The sequence below is a fragment of the Lissotriton helveticus genome, chromosome 7, assembly GCF_964261635.1.
Source record: "Lissotriton helveticus chromosome 7, aLisHel1.1, whole genome shotgun sequence".
Classification (NCBI taxonomy): Eukaryota; Metazoa; Chordata; class Amphibia; order Caudata; family Salamandridae; genus Lissotriton; species Lissotriton helveticus.
Window position 1 is genome coordinate 55112467 of NC_136068.1, and position 21023 is coordinate 55133489.

The 21023-nt window shown below is 43.1% G+C and overlaps 1 protein-coding gene across 2 annotated transcripts in view; it reads left to right on the forward strand.

Moving 5' to 3' along the window:
* PHC1 (polyhomeotic homolog 1) overlaps positions 1 to 21023 on the forward strand; it is a 91733-nt gene that overhangs the window by 38834 nt on the left and 31876 nt on the right. Inside the window, exons 5-10 of one of the 2 annotated variants that reach the window (XM_078651417.1) lie at positions 2195 to 2344; positions 3932 to 4087; positions 4236 to 4674; positions 6003 to 6760; positions 10175 to 10331; positions 18860 to 19047. In XM_078651417.1, the coding sequence (XP_078507543.1) occupies positions 2195 to 2344; positions 3932 to 4087; positions 4236 to 4674; positions 6003 to 6760; positions 10175 to 10331; positions 18860 to 19047 (1848 nt within the window). The remainder of the gene's footprint in view (positions 1 to 2194; positions 2345 to 3931; positions 4088 to 4235; positions 4675 to 6002; positions 6761 to 10174; positions 10332 to 18859; positions 19048 to 21023) is intronic. The other variant, XM_078651418.1, reaches the window with a different exon arrangement.

The window sequence follows — 21023 nt, forward strand, 5'->3', positions numbered from 1 at the left end:
ACACTGTTTATAGACAGTGAAACGCTCATGAGAAATACACCACTGAGTATCAAAAGTATCTGTTTTGAACAGTGTACATTCTATTCAATACTTGTCAAAAAAGACAATATTCGGTCTAAAGGTGCTAAAGATCATACGACCTGCTGCCTTCATACAGTGGTGAGAACTTTATAGATAGTCCATCATTTGAAGCTAAACAAGCACATGTACATGGGTTAGTACCTATGGGTTATTATCTATGTTATGTAAAAATTGCTATGCTATGAAGATTGTCTAATAACTGTAGGTCACTTACAATAGTTTGTATCTACTACGTAGAATCTGTGCCCTGTTGGAAATATTTTCTGCAGAACCAAAACACCTGTGTAGAACATACTGGACACAAGTCGTCAACTGTCATCTGCATACAAAGTTACACAGCAGTACAAAGATTTATAACATGCTCAATACTCTACACACCTTTCATGCATTAGATGCTCATGCATTTTGTAAACACTTACTTCCATTATCTGGACACCGGCTTGGTAGAATAGTAATATGTTATGTAAAAAATAAAACACACTAGCACAATCATCGGATGATGTCATCAGTGATGTAATAAATTATGCCATAGAATAGGTCATGATTTAAGTAATGCATGAGTTCATAAGCAGTGCATGGCGGGGGCACAAGTTATTAGCTCTGCTTACTATAACTGGGGAATTTGTTTTTCTTAAAATTTTAGTTCAAAACATTAGTTTTGTCACTGACATCACTTAACTGTAACATTACTTTAGCCTCTGTTTTTTCATGTAATATGTGTATAGCTCAGGGTGACTATATAGGCTTGTATTTTCAAGGCTACATTTACATAACATTACCCACAGCATGACCTTCGCCCTGAGGTCTCGCACCTACTCTTGTCTCCCCCTCTGCTGGAGCATGCAGCCGACCTCCTGCGCTGCCATGAACGAAACGCAAAAATGACAATGTATTTTAGACTTCAGAGGTGCCTGTGAAAACGAGTACATGGATCTGACTTTTGCTTTGCAGATTGGCTAGGCTTTTGTCCCAAAATCAGGGACATGTATTTTAAATTAAGAAGAACGTTGGGATGCTGGGAAAGTCCTCTTAAAATCTGGACTGTTTGAGGAAATTCAGAACCTCTGTTCACCCTTCGTATCCATCATAGCTCTCTGAACCATGTGCACATCACACAGCACCGCCCATGTAGGCTGAACTTCATCTAATAACCGATCCGCCATCCACTTGGAAGAAGGGAATTTGTGCACTCTACCGCCTTATAAGGAGGTGAAGCATGATGTATATTCTACTTATTGTACATCGATTGGATGATGCATTTGTTTAGAGCCCCTGTTCTTGGAGCATGCATTTGGTGGGAACTCCAGTTGGAGCTGTCTTCATCGTGACCCACAAAGGATCAAACAAGTATCTGTTAACTAGTAGACGATATAATTAGTAAAGCCAATTAACAAAACATTTTTTGCAAAGTTACCAAAACCTGGACACGCCTACCTGTGCAGAAATACAGTATAGCAATTGGATATGGCAGAGAAAAGAAATATTCACAAAAGTCCCAGCTAGCAGTGAAACTTTACAAGCTATACCTATGCCTCACTACTTTCTCACCAGGTTTGTGAGGATCCTGAAGCTTTTCTGTCTGAAATAGATGAAATTCCAAAATGATTTTAGGTTCTGAGCATTGCTTTCTTTCTGGGTCATTCTAGACTGAGGCACCACCGTTAATGGCTGCGACTCCAGATCTCAACAGCTAGCAGCTAGTTTGAGCTTGAAAATCGAGATACCCAATCCAATTCATCTGTAATTGCTGAGAAGAAATATTTATTCCAGAGGACAATGTGAGCTCATGTCTGTAACAGGGGTGCTTGATAGTCACTGCTTGGCCTCTCCAAGTCACATAGCTCACTGCGCTTGAACAGTTCATGATCTCCCTGTAACTATTCCATTGGGCTTAATAATGGCTTCTAAGTCAGTGATTTCAGACCCTATCAAAGTGGCTCATGTCATTGAGTAACATTTTTCATTCAGCCTTTCATCGCTTGTGGGCCCACTATGTTATTCCTTCTCCACCTTGGTGGATTAGATTTGTTTGTTTGTTCACATGTGTTTTTCTATTTCCATGTTAATTATCTGATATATATATATATGTATAACCATATATATATATTTTTAGATCAACCTGGCCACCACATCGGCGGCTCAGCTGATCAGCCGCTCACAGAGTGTCAGCACTCCTAGCGCCACCACGCTGACACAGTCCATGCTCCTGGGCAGCACCACCTCACCTCCCCTCAACCAGTCCCAGGCCCAGATGTACCTGCGGGTAAGTCTGAACCAGAATATGGGGTTTGGGGAGCACAAGACATACATGGATGTATGTATTAACTGCTGTGCCCTCTGCAAAGCTGCCATAGGAAGGAACACAGGCAGCTTGCTGCTGACTTAGTTTTGTGATAATGATCTGTGGATCTTTATGGTCTGTAGATTTCCTAGAACCTTTTTACCTTCTTGTTTCCCATTGCATGCCCTTATATGTTTTCGGTATTGCTAGTAAATTCTGTGTGTTTGTTGACAGGTTATACTGTGCTTCAGTCCTGTGAACCATCACCTCTTTCACCAATGTGATTTTTTTATTATGAGCTAGCCCTTCTGTCATATTGGAAAATCTAAATTGCTTCCTTAAAATTGTCCCTTGTGGAGTCTGAATTTATTATGTATTTGGTTTATGTGACCTCTTTTGTGATGGGTAGTAATGTTTTTTTAACCAAAATACATGCGGTTCAATCCGTGCATTGAGAGAAAATTGCTATTAAATATTCCCCAGGACTACTGGCAGAGTAGTATTCCTCTATTAGTTCATTGTAACATCCATTCTTTAAGACACAAAGTAGTGATTTCTCATATCAGGAGCACTAATCAGTGGTACTAACGGTATTCAACCAATGCTCTTAAGTGACAACATGTGCGAATGCCCTTTTTTTGATCCACATGCTGTAAATAACCTGTTATTTGGCCACATCTATTTTCACTGGCAGGGAACTAAGATATGTATAGAGCTCTTACCAGAAGGTTGGGAAGTTCCACTCTGATATCCAAGTCTAGGTTCATCTGTCCACTAAGGATGCTTTCCCTAAGAAAATACTGACCCTGTAATCAAACGTTTGTTTTGATATGAACTATCATTTCCCTGTCATCCAGAAAATTGAACTGAGAGTTGTCTTGCTGAATGTAGGAAACCGTTATTGTTGGGATACTCCCCACTTAAGACCATAACACTTGATAGATAGTCATGATGGATAACTACTATTAAAAAGAAGGTATTCCATTTCCAAATGCCATTGAGGCATCCCTTGCAAAAAGGAAATAAGGGAAGCAGGCTGCAGTTCTCAGGAAATGAGAAAATGCTTGATTCTTAGACTAAATCCCTACTCCACCCCATTCCACCCTTCCCCCAACAACCCCTCATAATCTTGTATCAATATGACAGTGATAGTTGCAAAGCAGACCATCATCAAATTGTTATTGATTTACTGTAAGGTCCCTGGACCCTTTGAAGACCTTTGTCTCTCCAGATCGCGATGCCCTGGCTGTGTGACTTAGGGTTATCACTCAGATTTCTGTTTTTGTTAAACTGGAGTTTTACAATCTAAAGAAAATATTCCAAGGCATTGATAATCTTGTCTCTTTTTGCTATCTAATTGTACAAAATTAACACAAGTTCAGATTTGAGCCATGCTTGGTTTAATTGCCAGTGTCTCTCAAAGTTGTCTAATGTGATCTGTGCACCTAGATGGACAGGACAGAGTATTTTTGCAGAACATTTGTTGAAATGAGATTCTGGCCATATCTGTAGCTGAGGTATTGATGTCTGTTGATTTGTATTTTGTTTTCTTGTTTGTGACCTCCACAGCAACCGCAACTGGGGAACATCTTGGTCAACCGGAACCTGAGTCGCAGTGTACCCCTCACCTCTCAGCTCATCCTGATGCCCAACGGAGCTGTGGCCACAGTTCAGCAGGAGGTGTCCCCTACTCAGTCTCCAGGTGTCTTGTCTGATGCAGACCAGGTTAGTCACCATCTCACTTCCTCTGGTTACTGGATCACTTCCCTATCACATCCATAGAGACCTATCTACCTGTTCATTTCTCTCAGTTGTATGATTTATCTTTTTCAACATATAGTTTGACGCTTTCTGCATCTTCTCGCCCATTTAGGTTCAGAACTTGGCAGTCCGAAACCAGCAGACTACGGCCAGCAGTACTCACCAGCAGAGCAGTGTACAGAAATCAGCACTTGCTGGAAACATGCAGTCATCGACAGCTCAGGCCCAAAACATCAGTCTGGCTGTAAGCCAGGCATCTGCCGCAGGGCAGTCCCTCAACCTCAGCCAGGCAGCACTGGCAGCGGGAGGTGGCAGTAGCAACGGTGGTTCTGGGACTGCAGTGGCTGCTCAGGGCACAATGTCTGGAGCCTGCCAGATGAAAGGCACAGGAGTAGTTCAGCCCTTACCAGCTTCTCAGGCTGCAACAGTCAGTCAGGGCAGCCAGACTGAGACAGAGATCAAGAAGATGGACCCCGATGGCGTGCAGACCGTGGGCATGAACCTGACCCGGAGCAGCACTCCAGCTCCCAGTCAGACCCTAATCAGCTCTGGTAATCTTCAGACGTCACCCTTTTTGTGAGCCTTTGAGCTTTCCTCACCAGAACATGGTGAATCCGGAGACATGTCTATCCTAAATGTGCTATGCCTGTTCTTATGCTTTTGTGATTATGCGCTTGAATGTGGTAAACTCATTGGCACACTATTCAGGGGGGTGCCACTGGTAGAGCAATCCTAACCACCGGGTACTACAGTCCTGCATTGGATATTATGTCTGCACATTGAAACATATTGGTCACACTCTAGCTTTTCTACTTTTCCTTCTGGCAATCCTCTCCCCTTCTCCTGGCAATCTGTGCCTTTGACCCTACTCATCACAACTCTCCACTAGCCTGCTCCTCCACTACCTCTCTTTTCCCTGATTAAATAAATGTGTATTCTTTCTGATTAATTACACAACAAAGTCAGCCTTCTGCACCCTATATCCATAGATTACACTCCAAAATTCCCAAATCAAGGCACAGGCTTTGCATATATGCTTTTCTGCAATAAGCAGCAGCCTCATTTTAGTTGCAGAGTCCACTTCAAAACCCAGAATGTCATCATCTGAAAGCGCTGCCCCCTAAGCACCCCCTTTTGTACCGCCCCCTAAGCATAACAATTATTACCCAGCTACCAATGCTGCTCAGTGATCAGCTCAATTCAGCTATTGTCTTAGACTACCATATTCAAATTGCTCTGCTCACCCCAACCTATCTACAGTCTGTCACTTTGTTTCCCAAATTTCAGCCAGTCCCACTGTACGTCATTGCATGTGTGTAGGAGTTCATACTGAAACTTCAAGAAGCCTTTTCATCCTTGACTAACAACGTGTTGGTTGTCATTGGTCTGTCATTGGTCTGTCATGTGCTGCCATTCCTGACAGCATTCAGAGACTCCGCTACATGGCAAATCCAACCACTATCTATACATCTGAATGTAAAACAGCCACACGTGTTCATTTGCACGTTTCCGTCTACAATAGGCTGTTGTAACATGGGTTCCTCCCGCAAGCACCTTCTGAATCATGTGTCCTCCTTCAGTCCTCTGCCTCTCGCTCCTACTCATGCTACCGATGCAGTTCTGGATTTTGCTTTATCGGCTGAACAGTGGGAGAAGTTACACTTCTGATGCACTCTGTTGCTTAGTATTTCTAAAATGCGCCTGTAAAGTATTTTTCTGAACCTCTTTTGTGAGCTACACTTGGTAGTTCTTCTGCTTGCACCCAAGGCACTGTTCAGTTATGTTCTGCTTTTAGGTGTGGTAAAATGGGCTGAATATGTGCAGCATTTCCTCATATCCTGGCAAAGACCCTCTAACATACAGTTTGTCTTTTGAACAGCCACCTACACACAGATCCAGCCGCACTCTCTGATCCAGCAGCAGCAGCAGATCCACCTACAGCAGAAGCAGGTCGTGATCCAGCAGCAGATTGCTATCCACCACCAGCAACAATTCCAGCACCGACAGTCGCAGCTGCTGCACACCGCCACCCATCTGCAATTGGCCCAGCAGCATCAGGGACAAGCACAGCAACAGCCGCAGCAGCAGGCACAGACCTTGGTCGTACAGCCAATGATTCAGTCACAGCCGGCCTCACTTCAGCTACAAGCTTCGTCCGAGGGACCAACGCCGACTGTCAAGACCCCAGTGCCCATCCAGCCCAAGCAGCCCAGCAAAGCACTTCAGCCCCCTCTTGGCCCCAAGATGACACCACAGCCCCACATCCCTGTGCAGGTTGTGGGTAGCCGGCAGCAGGGGCCAGGACAGGCTCAGGCTTTGGGCCTGACCCAGGTCACAATGGGGGCAGTGCTGGCCCAACAGGGTGGTGGGCACTTTGCCAGCCATGCCCCTTCTCACAGCCCACTACAGCAGCTGCCTCCGCATTCATCTGCTGCTTCAGTGGGGCAAGCTCTGACTATGACGGTGGCTCCTGCGGTCCAGGAACCAACCCAAACAGCTGGGGTCAACTTGGTGCAAATGCAAGGGACCATCGCAACTGCACAAGTAGCAAGGAACGCAGCACAGGTTTCAGCAGTGCCACAGACGAATTCCGTCAATACTGCGACCAACAATTACATCCTTCCTGGGCACCTGACGGTAAGATGAAGGGACAGGGTGTAAGGGCCATACGTGGATCTTATCGCCTCTATTTAAATGTGCTATTCCTGTCATTCCTTATCGTATATGCTTGGAGTTCCCCACTGGTATCCTGAAATTGAGAGAAATGTAATTCCCAATACTGCTGATGTTTCACACTGCAATTTATTGTGGTTTCTCATAGTGCATAATACACCTTTATGTAGTCTCACCCCATTGTGCATGAAACTGTCCCTGTTAGTGGAATATCACGCAGTATCACATCATTTGCCTTGTACATTTAATGGAATTTAACCCCCTTACCATCATGGCACTTATCTCAAATAGTTCTCATGCTTTGAGTACGTATCAGATTGAAAGGTACAATGTCTAAACAATGTAGATGGGTTTTTATTTCAGGGAGCAAAGCTAATGTGTATCTACTGTGAAAAAAACATGCTGTTGGTCTTTTGTAGAGGGGTTTTATATGGTATTTTAAGGTATTTCATTGTATTTTGTCTTAATTTCAATGTTGCGGCATGAAATATCTATGCTTACCACTATTTCTTTGGCCTATATCCATCTTTGAGGCTGTTGTATTTATTTCCACCTTTTGGCCCCTCAACCATTGTTTATCCTTGGCTATAATATTTTTAGGTCCTGATTCCATGTCTTATGTCACATACAGGAGCCCCCTTCAAGCCCCTTTTGGCTGTCATGTGTGTGGGTGTTTTCAGAGAGCCTCAGTAGGCATCTCTCGCTTCAGTGTCACCACTTAAGAAAACAGAACTTACAGATTGCCACTTGAAGGACTGTGGGGGCCAATTGAATTGCAGCTCGGCACCAATGGCGAAGCCACACAGTCTTTGAGACAAGGCTTAGCTGTCGATCTGCATCAAGCCATGCAAGAGGCACCAAGGTATTTCCTGCCCCTAGAATAAACCTCCTCAGCACATAGGGCGTTTGCTCCTACAAACTTTGCTTTTTTTGATGCTCAGTGACCTGCCTTTGACAGCCGGTTGTCATGTTTTCTGCGATGTCCAGCTTTTCCACTTGCTCTCAGGTTCTAGCTTGAATCCACTGGCAAAGTGAGCAAGCGACCCACGTACGGGCATACCCTGACGTGGGTCTGACACTCACCCTTGCTCACTTTGCCCCAGGATTCAAGCTAGCCTGGCTGATGAGGGCTGTTAGCCCGAACCCGGTCCCAGGATGCTAGTTTCTGGTCCACGGAAGACATGGCTTGGCAGTTTGGGCTGGATTGTTCCCATGAGGCACAAGGTCAAGACTGATTTGCATATAGCTGTGTCTGAACTTGGGTGGCAAAGTGAGCTAAAGAACGATGATGGATTCAACCCAGATCGGTGACTGAGGGGTGGTGTCTAAAAGTTTCAGCGCTCCGTCCATCATCTCCTTGTGTTTACTTCAGAAAGCAAGTCATAGAATTTTGAATTGTGAGGAGATCTAGGAGTTTTTTTTAGCAGTACCATTGTGAGATAGAGGAATTACCATGGCTACTCCTGTTGAAAAGAGTAGATCGTTTGGAATTCCATTGCTACTGTGCAACAGTATGCATTCCAGAATTAGTGAGCCAATACTTTAATGTGGAAAGTTAAAAAACCTATCTAAAGTTATTAATGTGACATAGAGAGCTACATGGCAGGTGTGGCATCCTGTTGAAAGTACAACGGTGCGAGGATTTGTACTGGTGAGAATTGTCTATTTAGCATCCACTTCCTCTTCTATTATAGGTGGGATTGTGTTTGTGAAGTTGTGCATGTTGGTGTTCGAATGATAGAATAGGGTTCTGTTGAAGCATTCTGTCACTGCAAAACATCAGACCCTAATTCCAGGTTACCAGGTTACTAAATACCTGCATCAATGAACCTCAACATGCCATAACTTCACAAGTTAGTCTACTTTGAATTGCGTTTTTCAAAATTACATTTGGCCTGGCCTCCAATTTTTACCGTGGCTCCCCGCTGGAGAAAGATATAAATTGAAGATTATTTGTTTAATTCGCAAAGCCATCCACAGCATTGGACCAGCGTATTTCCTCAACAAGTGACATCTCTAGCAATGCAGCTGCAGTTCTAGCTTACTGCTGAAGATTCATATCAGAGTCCTATATTTTAATTTAGAATTTATTTTGCGGTTTCTCCCTTTTAGAATTTGGTTTCATGGGACCAGCCTGCTACAAATCCCTGAAGGTGGCTAGTAATAAGTGCCCTTGGGTGAGGTGTTGAGGTCTACCTCTGGACCTGCAGAGATTTGTAATCAACAGCAGTGTGCTTTTGAGCATGAAAGTGGACTAAAGGGGGAGAGGGCTGGTATGTACATTTCTGCAGGTTGTTCCCAACTTCCCCATGTATGTTGCCCCTTTGAAAGGAAGTGCTCACATTTGCAAATTTCTACAATAATGAACGCAGAACTACATCTTGGGAAACCGGGTTTTCTAATTTTAATACCTGACTTTATTAAAGGCCATTTTAATAATCTTTTGAATTCTGTTTGTGTAGAAACTCCAAACAAGCCCTTTTATTGAGGATGTTGGGCAAGGAATGTTTAACACTATTGAACAAAACCTTGTTTCGCCATAGTTTTACCCTGTAGAATTTTGATTGGTTATATAGTATTTTAGAAATTTAATTAAATCCCAAGACTTAGTCTATCGAACTGTGTAGTTTCTACTTGAATAGACCTTTCTTTAAACAAAACTTTTAACACTCACTTGGTGGTTTTGCTTTTTCAGTGCCTCTTTTTTCCAGCACATCTAAAGAGGGGCCCACTGTCAAGGCGTAGGTTGAAACTGGGTTTTCTAGTTTGGACCCAGTATTTCATGTTCACAGCATTGGTGAATAGTTTGTAACAAGGTGTTAAGGCATCTTTGTAGTGGATTCAACCGCTTTTTCCCCCTTTATTCTTTATTTAACTTTATTCTTTGCAACCATGTTTTCACATTATTATGCACCGCAATTTTTTTTTGTCTTTTTTTCCTAAATAAGGGATGTATCTCACTTTAGGGTCTTTTCCTTGCTCCCCTTCCGGTCACAGTTCCATGTACTTTGGGTCAAGCCAAGAAATCTTATTTATTGAGGAAGAAAGTTGTAAGTACCTCTCCTAAGTGTTATACTATTGACCTTCATAAAGATATTCAAAGCCCAAAACTCCTCAAGACACCTACAGTGGTTTGTTATTGTTAAGGGTGAGATAATTTGATCTTGATAAATCTGCGATGTTGCAGCAGAAGGAAAAATGTATTGTGATGATTGACATTGTTTGACAGTAGCGTTCATTACTCCTCCTCTCTCTTCCCAGTACTCCTGCACAGGAGAGGATTTAGTCAAGTTTAATTTTATCCACACCCATATTTTGATTTTCTAAATCAAAATGTAATCTCCCACATAATTATCTTTTTTTCTCATCACCATGTAGGGGAAAATTACATCCTTATCTATGAAGAGGAAGGCGGAGTCAGAGGAGGAGGAGAAGGAGGACCGGCCAACGCCGCCAGCTCCTGTTCAGCCTATGCCAAAGGCAGCCACTCCAGCTCCCAGCCCTAGGCCCATAGAAGAAAAAAGTGTCCACCCTGGTGAGACAAAGCCTACTCTTCATTCACATCATTTCCGTTACTCTAGTGTAGTGTTTCCCAATTATTGGTGAGTTGCGTGCCAGTTTTTGGTGCGTCGTGAAAGTCAAAGCAATAAGTAAAGATGCCTTTTAATTCTGTATTTATAACACGTGATTCTGTAATCCCTGTATATTAGATTGTCACTAATTTCTTTATAATCTGTGACTTGTGATGGACCCAGTCGCCGATCATGAAGAAAAAGATGCCAGAACTTGATTATTATAAGTTATTACATGCGAGTTCTGGCGTCACAATGCCTTTTGCCAGAGGTAGCACCTGAGAAGAAAGCCAGGTCAGGTCACGGAGCATAATTAAAGCAGATGTTTAGCAATACAAATGGAACATTGCTTTCCTGTCTTCTGCTCTATTTTTAGGTCTCGCCTGAACGAGCACGCATGTGCTGCTCTGTGAGGCATTTAGTAAGGGCTTTTGAACTCTCTACACATGCTTGTGCATGTGCTCAGAGTTAAAAACACCAGAGAACACCCGCAATTGGCCTGTGCATGCGTGTTTCTTAAAAAGACAGCACGCAATTGGTCCAAGGTGGGTGATTGTCCTGCCTTCTTTGTTCCCTGGCCTAGGGTGCGCGGGAGCGAGCATCAATGTCATCCGTTTCCAATTATCGCATTCATTTTAATTGGAAACAGATGGTGCTCGCACTTGTGTGCTTGTTATTATCTTGTGTTTCTCTTCTCCTCCTTGCGCTTCTACTTCTTAACGTCTCGGTTTACATGCCAAGCCGAAGAACACATTTAGGGAATGTAGTTCCAGTTACAAATTAACCCCCATGCCTACAGCATAATGTTGGGATTAGCGAGACTACGTGAGTGAGAGAGTTAAGAGGGCGAGAGAACAAGAGGAGAGACTGGAAAAATACCCTTTTTTTAGCGTGAGTATACTGCTTTGGTGTGAATGCAGTGTAGAGGAAACAGATTTGCTGAATAACTAAGATATAAAAAGGAAAAAATAACCCAAGACAACTTTCCTACTCTTCACAAAAACCTTGAGTTTTTCCCTGAGAACCCCACCGTTGGTCCTACCCCGCTCGATCCTGTCCTATTTCTCTAAAACTGCCTTCTCTCCCATTCCCTCCCATTCTCTGCCCGCACCCTCGCCCCTTCGCATACCCCTTTCTCTCCTAGTCTTCCCCCTCCCTCTCGCGCACACGCCATGCCTCTGCTTTCCTCTCTTGTTCTCTCCCCGCCTCATACTGTATATACAACCTCTCTCTCTCTCTCTCTCTCTCTCTCTCTCTCTCTCTCTCTCTCTCTCTCTCTCTCTCTTTCCGCCCCCACTTGTACCGCACTCCACCCTGCCTTTCTCTCGGTTCCAAAATCATTTTCGGGGCGGCTCCTGATTGGCTGCTAATGAGCTCGCTCAATTGTCCGGGACCCAAAATCCCATCTCTGTGGGGCACAGTAAGAGTGAGCGGAATCTGCTGGAATATCAAAACCGTCTCCATGCTCCTGTAAGGGGGCTCCAGTCCACCTGCCAGCTATTTTCCCCTTCTTGCCCCCCACAAACCTCGGCCAGTCGCACCCTCTGTCCACAGACAATCATAATGTGTGAGGTTTTTGTTTTGTTTTTTACTGTAACCGTTATTTGTTTGAGGCAAGTGTTCATTCCGCGCTGAATCTCGGAGTACACAGCCAGAGGGGAAATAACCCACAGCGAGTCTGGGGGTGATGGTGCGAGATTCACGGTATTACGGCTGATGAAACAGCGTGCTCCGTCTCTAGTCCCTAGTCTGCCCCTCCCTTGAGACCTGACTGGCAGCAGGACAGAACCCCACGGGCATTTAAAGCAATTTAATGGGGCGCTTCCAATGGGTGAACAACCAAACCTGAGGTTTAACCATGAGTGGTTTACACATGATCTCAGAACACCGGGACTTGAACCTAGTTTCCCAATTCCAAAGTCTGTAGCTCAGTCCATTAGATCATGTGTCCTCCCCAGTGCTTCATGTAAAGTAAAGTAAAGTACGCTTCCGCTGCCCCTGTTGATTTCCTTAAAGATACTATCCATGAAGTCCATAAAAACGGTTTGTGTGGGTTAATAACGTGAAGTCTTTTAGCATCTTTCTTTATTGAGGTTACTTTGAATAAGTAACAAAAGTGCCTTTACGATGGGACATCGCAGAACAAGCATGCCACAAATATGGATATCGCCAATACTGGTGGCAGGTACCCCTGAACACATTTGCTCTTGAGAACATAACTTTGTGTTGCTGTATGAAGTCCTCTCAATTCAAGGCGGTCACACAACCCTTGGTAAGAACAAGACATTACTGGTGAAATGGGGGAAGATGTGGTGTAACAACCAGATCGGCCTACTTTGGAACTGGGGAATCCAGTTTGAGTCTCCGTGTCTGTTGTCAGCTGCAGTGGGTAGGGGCGCTCGGCCACTCAGCGTTCTTTGAAAATGAAAAAATGAGGCACAGGCTCGATATGGTTAAACACTGGCTAGAGATCAGAGGGTTGGGTCCTGACCATCTTTATTGCTTCTATTGCTATGTCGTCACGGCCGGGACGGGACCACCCCATACATATTCATGGGGTCCATCTCGTGAACACCCTTACACAGTCTTTCACCATGGGGTGGTCGATCTTCAAACATAACATTCCTCCTTTACCCAGACATCAAAACACCAAACATAAACAGTTGGATAATACTTCAACAATGCACAGTGAGAAAAATGGTGCATGGCATTTCAAAATTGAGAGAGAGAGATATAAGACAACATTTTTTATGTTAAAATCTTTTTTTAATCTGGTTGTTCAGGTGTGTATAATGTCGCCTTGGTTTGTATAAAAGTAACAAAAATACTAAACACTTTCTATTATAACTTTTCAACATGATACACAGCAGCCACAATGCTCTACAACATAGCCAAAAGTTCTGGCTAAACACATAAGGTCCCAAAGGCGAGACCTATTGGCTATGCCAATGCTTGTTCTAGCTTATAGTGACAATCAGAGAACATGTTTATTTTTGGCATTCTGCATTTATCAACACATTCCGAACAACAGCAGCTTTAAAAAAACAATTGTGTGTTCAAATCGTTTTTATTGAAAAACAAGCAAGGGCAAACAATACAGTACCGAAAGGAAAAAGTGACAATAGACAAAATTCTATCCCGATCACACAGTACATGGCAATAATGATACATTATTATTCAGGAATGATAAGAGTTGAAGTTAAAGAAAGGTAAAACTATAGTAATAATAATAATGACAATGACAAATTAAAAAGAGAGAACAAAACAATGACAATAATAATAATGGTAGCAAATATGAATGATATTGCACTAGTGCTAAGCAACATTACCTCATCGAGTGCAAGTTTAATAATGTCAAGTGGTCAAAAAACAGCTGATTCACAAGTTAGGCAGGAGCAAGGTAGTACACAATTGTGAAGAGTATGAGACTTATTATGCATAATAGTGAGTGCAAGCTTATGGAGGATCATAACATAATTCCAAGGAGTCGAGGGAGTCCCATAGTTTCCTGTGCGATTTACGCCACGGGGAAGTATGGAGAGACTCGTTATCCGCACCTCTCAGAGAGAACAGCCACTCCTGCCACATTCTAAAAGAAACTTCATTGGCACTTTTCCATTTGCTTAGGATGACTTTGCATGCTAGGGTGAGCATAAGATCCATCAGATGCCGGTCTTGGATGTTTACAAGATGAGGATCTATAGCCCCTAATAAAATATAGCCGAAATCTCTAGGTGGACGATAATGAAAGGTTTTTTGTATGTAATTATACATCTTATCCCGGTAGGGTTGTAAGGTAGGGCAGTAAAAAAGCATGTGGGCCAAGTCACCTACGTGAGACTTACAATTCCAGCAAGTGGGACTATAGTTATTTCCGGGGTCCAATACGATCTGTTTATTAACATTATTTTGGTTTGTGAGAGTATGGGCGAAATTTTGTTAGAGAAAGGGGTCAGGTGAATCTTCTCCCAGTCAAATGGTATCTTGGAAGAGTTTGCTTCATTCTCCCAAGACGTCTCGCACTTCCTATGTACTTTTTGTGAGTTTGGAGAGAGGAGTTTATATATCTTGGAGACTGTGTGCCCAGCTTTTATTTAAAAAAAAATGTTTACCTGATTTTTATTGAACTGTTTATAATATCTGTGTGCTTCAAATCTTTAACAGGGTTTTGATGTGTTTAATTTTGCACTAGAGATTTTATTTTATTCTTCATGTTTGCAAACATGCTGGCTCTTTCACATGAAAGAGTTTGTCACCAAGGTTTTAAGTGGTTTGTGGGAAAGGTGATGGTGTGACCATATATTATATGGGATAAAGTAACCCCTGGAGTACTTGATAAGGATATTGCAAGTCATCTCGGGGTTCCATAATCTTATAAAGGAACTTTGCCTTTGACCTTGTTCCTCTATATGGTTATGTAGCTCCTCTGTGACTTGCAATATCCTGATAATGTACTGCAGGGGGTACTTTATCCCTTACATCTTTTTTCAGTCATTCAGGAAAGAAAGGAAAAGGGTAGAAGCTCAGGAGAAATTTATATGAAAGGGCTCTGACCTTTTTCTTCTGATTCCTAGTTCAGGACCTCGGGCAACCCTACATAAGAGGATTCTTTGTAATCTTGGGTAATCTTGGTGTTTCTCCTTTTTTAAAATTTATTAGTGATTGTTTGTTTCGTAATAATTGGATCTTCAGTAGATGTCACTTCAAATGCGTTCTTGTACCAAGTCTCCCATTGTTCGCAGATCCCTCTCTTTTGCTGGAAAGACAACTGCGATCTAGCCGATGTACTTGTTTAGCCAACTTTACCTAATCCATAAACCGAGGTATAGCAGAGGATACCCATTTCAGGCAAATTTCTCTTCATGCTAAGATTAAAAGAGAAAGCAAGAATGCATACTTTGTTTGTAGTTTTAACAGTAACCCCTCACCTGCTAGGATCACGAAAATCACAAGTGCAAGGCTTACCTCTATCTCTTTTCCTATCATTTCGGATAAGGCCTTTCCCACTTCTTGCCAAAAGACCTGAATCGAAGGACACTGCCGAAACATGTGAGCATCATCTGCTTCTTCCACGGCACACTTAAGACCAGCATGTGTTGCTTGTGTTGCTCGACCTCCCAGAGTTGATAACTTCTTTGGTGTCCAATGCACCCTGTGTACTTTAATCAAGTGATTCTTTCTGGGTGCTGCAGATGTTATTGACAGCCATAAAGTAGACGGTAAACAGCCTTCACAACGAGGTAAATGCATCGTATGCATTTGCCTCGCGTTTTTTAGCACACATTTTTTTATCGCGATTATGCCTTTACATCACATACCAATACCACGCATTTAAGGTAAGTTGGAGGGGTGGGTGGGTCTCCCCTCACAAATATATTGTTTTTAATTATAAAAACAATGCATGGTATTGGCATTCGATGTAAATGCATAATCGCGGTAAAAACATGCGTAAACTGTCGTACAACCAAAGTAGACATCCATACTTACCATAAGTGTGTTAACTTAATCTTCAGCAGATCCCTCCTCCAGGTCTCCTCCGGTAAAGTAAAAGTTCCATCCTCGCATTTCAGCATCATCCAATATCATTTGGAAACCTCTTTTAGTTAAGTGGGGATCCCCTGTAGTTGTTCTTCTCACTCTTTTTTTCTTCCCCCTCTTTACCCAAACCATATAGCCCAGCTTGTCAGGTGGAAATACTTAAATTTGGATAGCCCGTTGTTGGTGGATACAGATAGATTCCCAAATGACTAAGCTATTCTTCTTCTTCGGAGTCCCGGGTGAGTTCCATATAGGCACGAAAGCGCTGTAATAGGGTATCTTCATAATCCATCTAACCTGGTACCAAAGCTCACAATCAGCGTTTTAGAATCTTTAATGTAACCGTCTTGAAACATTTTGGATGCCCACATTTAAAGAGGAAGAAATCGCCCCCATGTGGAAACTTTTCTTCATAAGTTGGAAAATAGGAGGAAAAGAAGTGAGTTTGGCCAAAATAAATCTTACATTCTTTAGCTGAAAAGCCCAGCAGTATAAATAGAAATCTGAACCGGCTTTATATCTTCTTCTATTTTTGACCTTCGAAGTTTCTTCCAGGCGATTCTCACTCCCTTACATGACCAGATGAAACTCGTGATTTTTCATTGTAACTTTTTGACCTATTTTGGTTAAACAGTAGGGGATTGCATTAAAAATTAAGCTAAATGTTGGCATTATCGAAATTTTAGCCAGATTGGTTCTACCAATAATTGAGAGTTGGAGACAGCCCCAAGAATAATTTATCAAAGTTAACCTCGGCCATATTGGCCAAATCCTGGACCCCTAAATATCTTCTTCTTTTTTTTTTTTTTTTACCAGCCGGCTATTCAAATGAGTGTTCCAGGTCATGGTTTCGATCTTTTGTTGATTCATTAGGTATCCAGAAACCTTTCCAAAATTATTCTGCAATAAAACTGGGAGGGAGTTGTCAAAGTCCTGTGTGTAAACCTTCAGGTCGCCTGCATATAGCACAACCTTTTTCGCCAACCATCACATTCAAAAGGGATCGTATGTTGATTTGCCCTTATTTTGTATGTAAGTGGTTCAATATATAGGTCAAAGAGCAGAAGTGTTGGAGGACACCCTGCCTCGACCCTCTCTCTACATTGATCTGTTTGGTCAAGTTCCAGTTCACAAACATCCTAGTTGTTGTTTTTTTTATACATTTAGCTGATCAATTTAACAAAGTTCTCCCCCAGGTCATAATGATGTATGGCTTGATGTAAAAAGGGCCTGCTTACCCTGTCAAATGCCCTTGCTGCATCAAATGTAAGGACAGTTAGTCACTGTTGTTCTTTATCTGTCCTGATAATGTACTGCAGGGGGTACTTTATTCCTTGTATCTTGTCACTTTGCTGTGCTACATAGACGTAAGTCAAATGTCAGGCTATGTCTTCTGACAAATTGCTGCTCATTTTTTTAACATGAGGAATGGTGATTACAATCCATTATCTCTCTGTTCTCAGAGAAAGAAAAGTGAGTTATGTGACTATCTTGCTGGGATTCAGGTAGTCTGAAAGGAAAGGTTGTAAGAGGTCATTTTTTGTAACACACAGCAAATTGTAGATACCTGTAAGTGAACTGTACACATTCAGGAGTAAGGAAAGAAAACATTATTAGGATTAAAACAAATCAAGACACTTTACTCTGTGATGTACAAACAATAAATATTCGCTGAAATCAGATTTCTACTCAAGTTTGTCATTCTAAAAATTGTTTTTTGGTTTTAAAAAGTTTGGGAAGCACTGCTCTAGTGTAAATGCGACACCCTTGTCTTTCTTTTCAGTCTTTTTCTTTTTTCTCTTATCTCACTACTGTTCGCTTTCCTATTTCAGATTTATTTTTCACTTGATCATGCTTTCAAGTCCCCTTTTTTCTCCCATAATCCTCTCCTCCCTTGATATTATTCTCGTCCATCCTCTTTCTCAATTTCAGTGTCGATACTAATTAAGAAATAAAGAGGGTTGTTAGGCAGAAAATGGCCTGAGGCTCTCAGGCTTAGTCCAATGCTATAAATAAAACTTGCATGCCACAACATTGTAAAGCCATCACCCTTGTGGGTATATTTAAAAGTAGTAGTGATACAGAAAGCAAAAAGTAGTTTTGTTAATCTAAATAATGAGCATCCTCAGAAGTATATAATTAGAACTGCTACAGAATTACCTTGTCTGTTTCTAAAGAAAAGTTAAAAAGATCTGGCTCTGCAAAATAAAAACTATTTAGTAAAGTTTTTGGGACAGAAAGCGCACGTATTTCACAGCGTGACATTATGCAGAAGGGTTGAATTAAAAATGTTTCATTCGTGACAAACAATCAATAAGTTATTTGGCACATCACGCTTAGTAATTCCTACTGACTAAGGCGTCTTCTTGGTTAAAGTTGTACATATTTGATACATATTTGATTAAGGAGCTGAAATCATACCACATGAAACCACAGGAACACAATCTTGAACCTTGTAACAGAAAAAACACCCTTCCCTTCAGTGGGAACAATAATTATTATATAATTGTATTACACTAGAACATGGCTGACACTTTGTTGAAATGAATGATTGTTAATACAGCCACCGTGGCCTAGTTATTCTAACTGAAGCTCGCTTAAATTAATCTTTCTTTTTTTAGCAAATTAAAACTCCTCTACATTGTGCCTTTTATAATGACAATTCCTAGCTTTCCATTGCCTTCTATGTAGCTACAATGTTTGCTTTCTATTTAGCTATAATTCCCACATCTGTCAACTACTCTAATTCTCTTACACTTTCTTTCCCTCCCATCGATGGCCTGTCTTCTATCTATTCATCTGTCTCTTTTCCATTTCCTAATGTTTATTCTTTACTTTAGGTCTTTTTTTCTTTTCTTTTTCTCACTAAGTGGTCATGCCTCACTCTATTCTAGCTCAGTCTTTCCCTGTTTTTTGTTTTTAATCAGCTTTCCGTTCTTTTTCTTGCATTCAGAGAAGCCTGATGTGGGACAAGTGACTACCCAGACCATCCCTGTGAGCAGCTCAACAGTTGGTCCCACCTTGGCGTTGGCTTCCCGCCAAAATGGTGACTCCAAGCCCCCACAAGCTGTAGTAAAGCCACAGATCCTTACCCATGTCATTGAAGGCTTTGTCATCCAGGAAGGAGCAGAACCATTCCCGGTGAGTAATACTACCCCTTTCCCAGATCCTCTTCTTGATATTCCTGTGGGAGGGGGTGGGTGAGTAGGGGATATAGTTTACTCAAGGCAAAACATGTGGGAAAAGCAACCTTCTCCTGCTGATACCAGTCTATGAATTGGGCTGCAGCATTTATCCTTCTTCCAAAGTGGCAGGACAGATCATAAGACTGGAAAGAGACAGACATTTTACGGTTTCTAGCCCTAAATACATTTGTTTGTGAATTTGCGATGTCTGTTGGCAGTTTTTGCTGAACTGCTGATGTAATTTGACTGAGTGTTCCCCGGGATCCTGCTAATCCGGTACCAAGGGCCTATGTTCTTTCCCTAAAAGAACATTGACCAAACCCCACTGGCGCTCTCTGGCCACAGGTCAGCCCCTGGTAAATGGTACCCCAGGTACCCAGGGCACTGTGACCAGGGAAGGCCTCTAAGGGCTGCGGCACTTATTGTGCCACCCTTAGAGGTCCTGTACCTTTACACTCACACACTGTCTTTGCAGGCTGCATGTTTTGGTGCAGAACAAAGTGAAGAGTCGACATGACACACATCCATGTGTGCCATGCCTAAACCACCTGCTCTGGCATAGACCAGTCACCCCTCTAGCTGGGTGAACTATACTAGTGGTGAGGGTAGAGGCGTATGAGCCCTGCACTCCTACAGTGTCTAAGTTCATTCTTAGGCATTGTAGGTGCAGTGCTGCCATTAAGAGTATATGGTGCTGGGAGTTTGTCATTACAAACGCCACAGTACCATAATGGCTGCACTGAAAACTGAGAAAACTGAGAAGTTTGAAATCAAACTTCTCAGCACCTTAAACCCACACTGATGCCAGTGTGGGATTTATTGAAAAATGCACACAGACGGCATCTTAGAGATGCCCCCTGAAAAACGACCTAACACTAGTGTCCGGGCTGAGTGGCTGCTTTCAGCTGCCACCACCAGACATGTTTCTGGACCCCTGGGTCGAAAGCCTGCTGCTCTCGGGGGCCTGAAACAATGCACATCCTGGGACGAGGTGCTAAGCTCCCCACCTCCCCCCTCCCCAGGATGGGCAGGGTCCAAGAAGGGGAAGCGTAAAAGGCCTGACAACTTTGTGAGTTTCCCCAGGCCTGTTGCTGCTTTCAGGAACTGGTCCCCACCTTGCAGATGGTGGGACCCAGCCAAGCAGAGCGAGGCATATGCCCCCTTCCCCCTGGAGGGTGGCATAATAGTGGTGTATCCACCCCAAGGAAGGGACCCATTGGTCCCAACCTTTACTTACCTGTAACAGCCCTAAATCTAGTATTTATGTGGCACCCTCAAACCTTGCCTCCTCAGACATGAAACCACAAGAAGAAAAGAAGAAGGCCCAAGCAGCTGTGCTGAAGCTAAGAAGAGGAGGACGCCCACTGACTTGGCCCCAGCCCTACCGGCCTGACCTCACCTCGAATCTGCAGACGTGAAACTCCGGTTTGTCCTGCAGCCAGCAACCTCAAGAACCATGAGGACCTTCCCTGCCTTCCAAAGAAAAAGCTTTGTCTCCCTTCAACACCGGATTTGTTCACCCACAGACTCCAGCTCCGGCGAAATCCATGAGTCTGCACCACTCTGCACCTGTTGCCGCCGGCTAGACTTCGAGTGGCCCAACACCAAAAGGTCTCCCTGGTGATCCTGACCCAATATCCAGAGATCCCTGACCTGCCTCAAGCCTCCAGCCAACTCCTGCAGCCTAAATCCGGAAGTTCCCCCCCCAACTGCGACCAGGAGCTGGTAAGAAGATCCCACTGTAAAGTACACCCTGCACTCGATGCCCCATGGCCTTGGGTGGCCCAACCGGCGGTGTCTAGCCAACCCCCAGCATCCCAACTTACCTCTCCAAATGGTGGTCGCACCCATAAGACCTTCGTCCCCGTGCCTGCAGTGTGTTTGCAAACCGAAGAAGCACTATTGAAAGTAACCGTGCGCTCGATGCCAAAA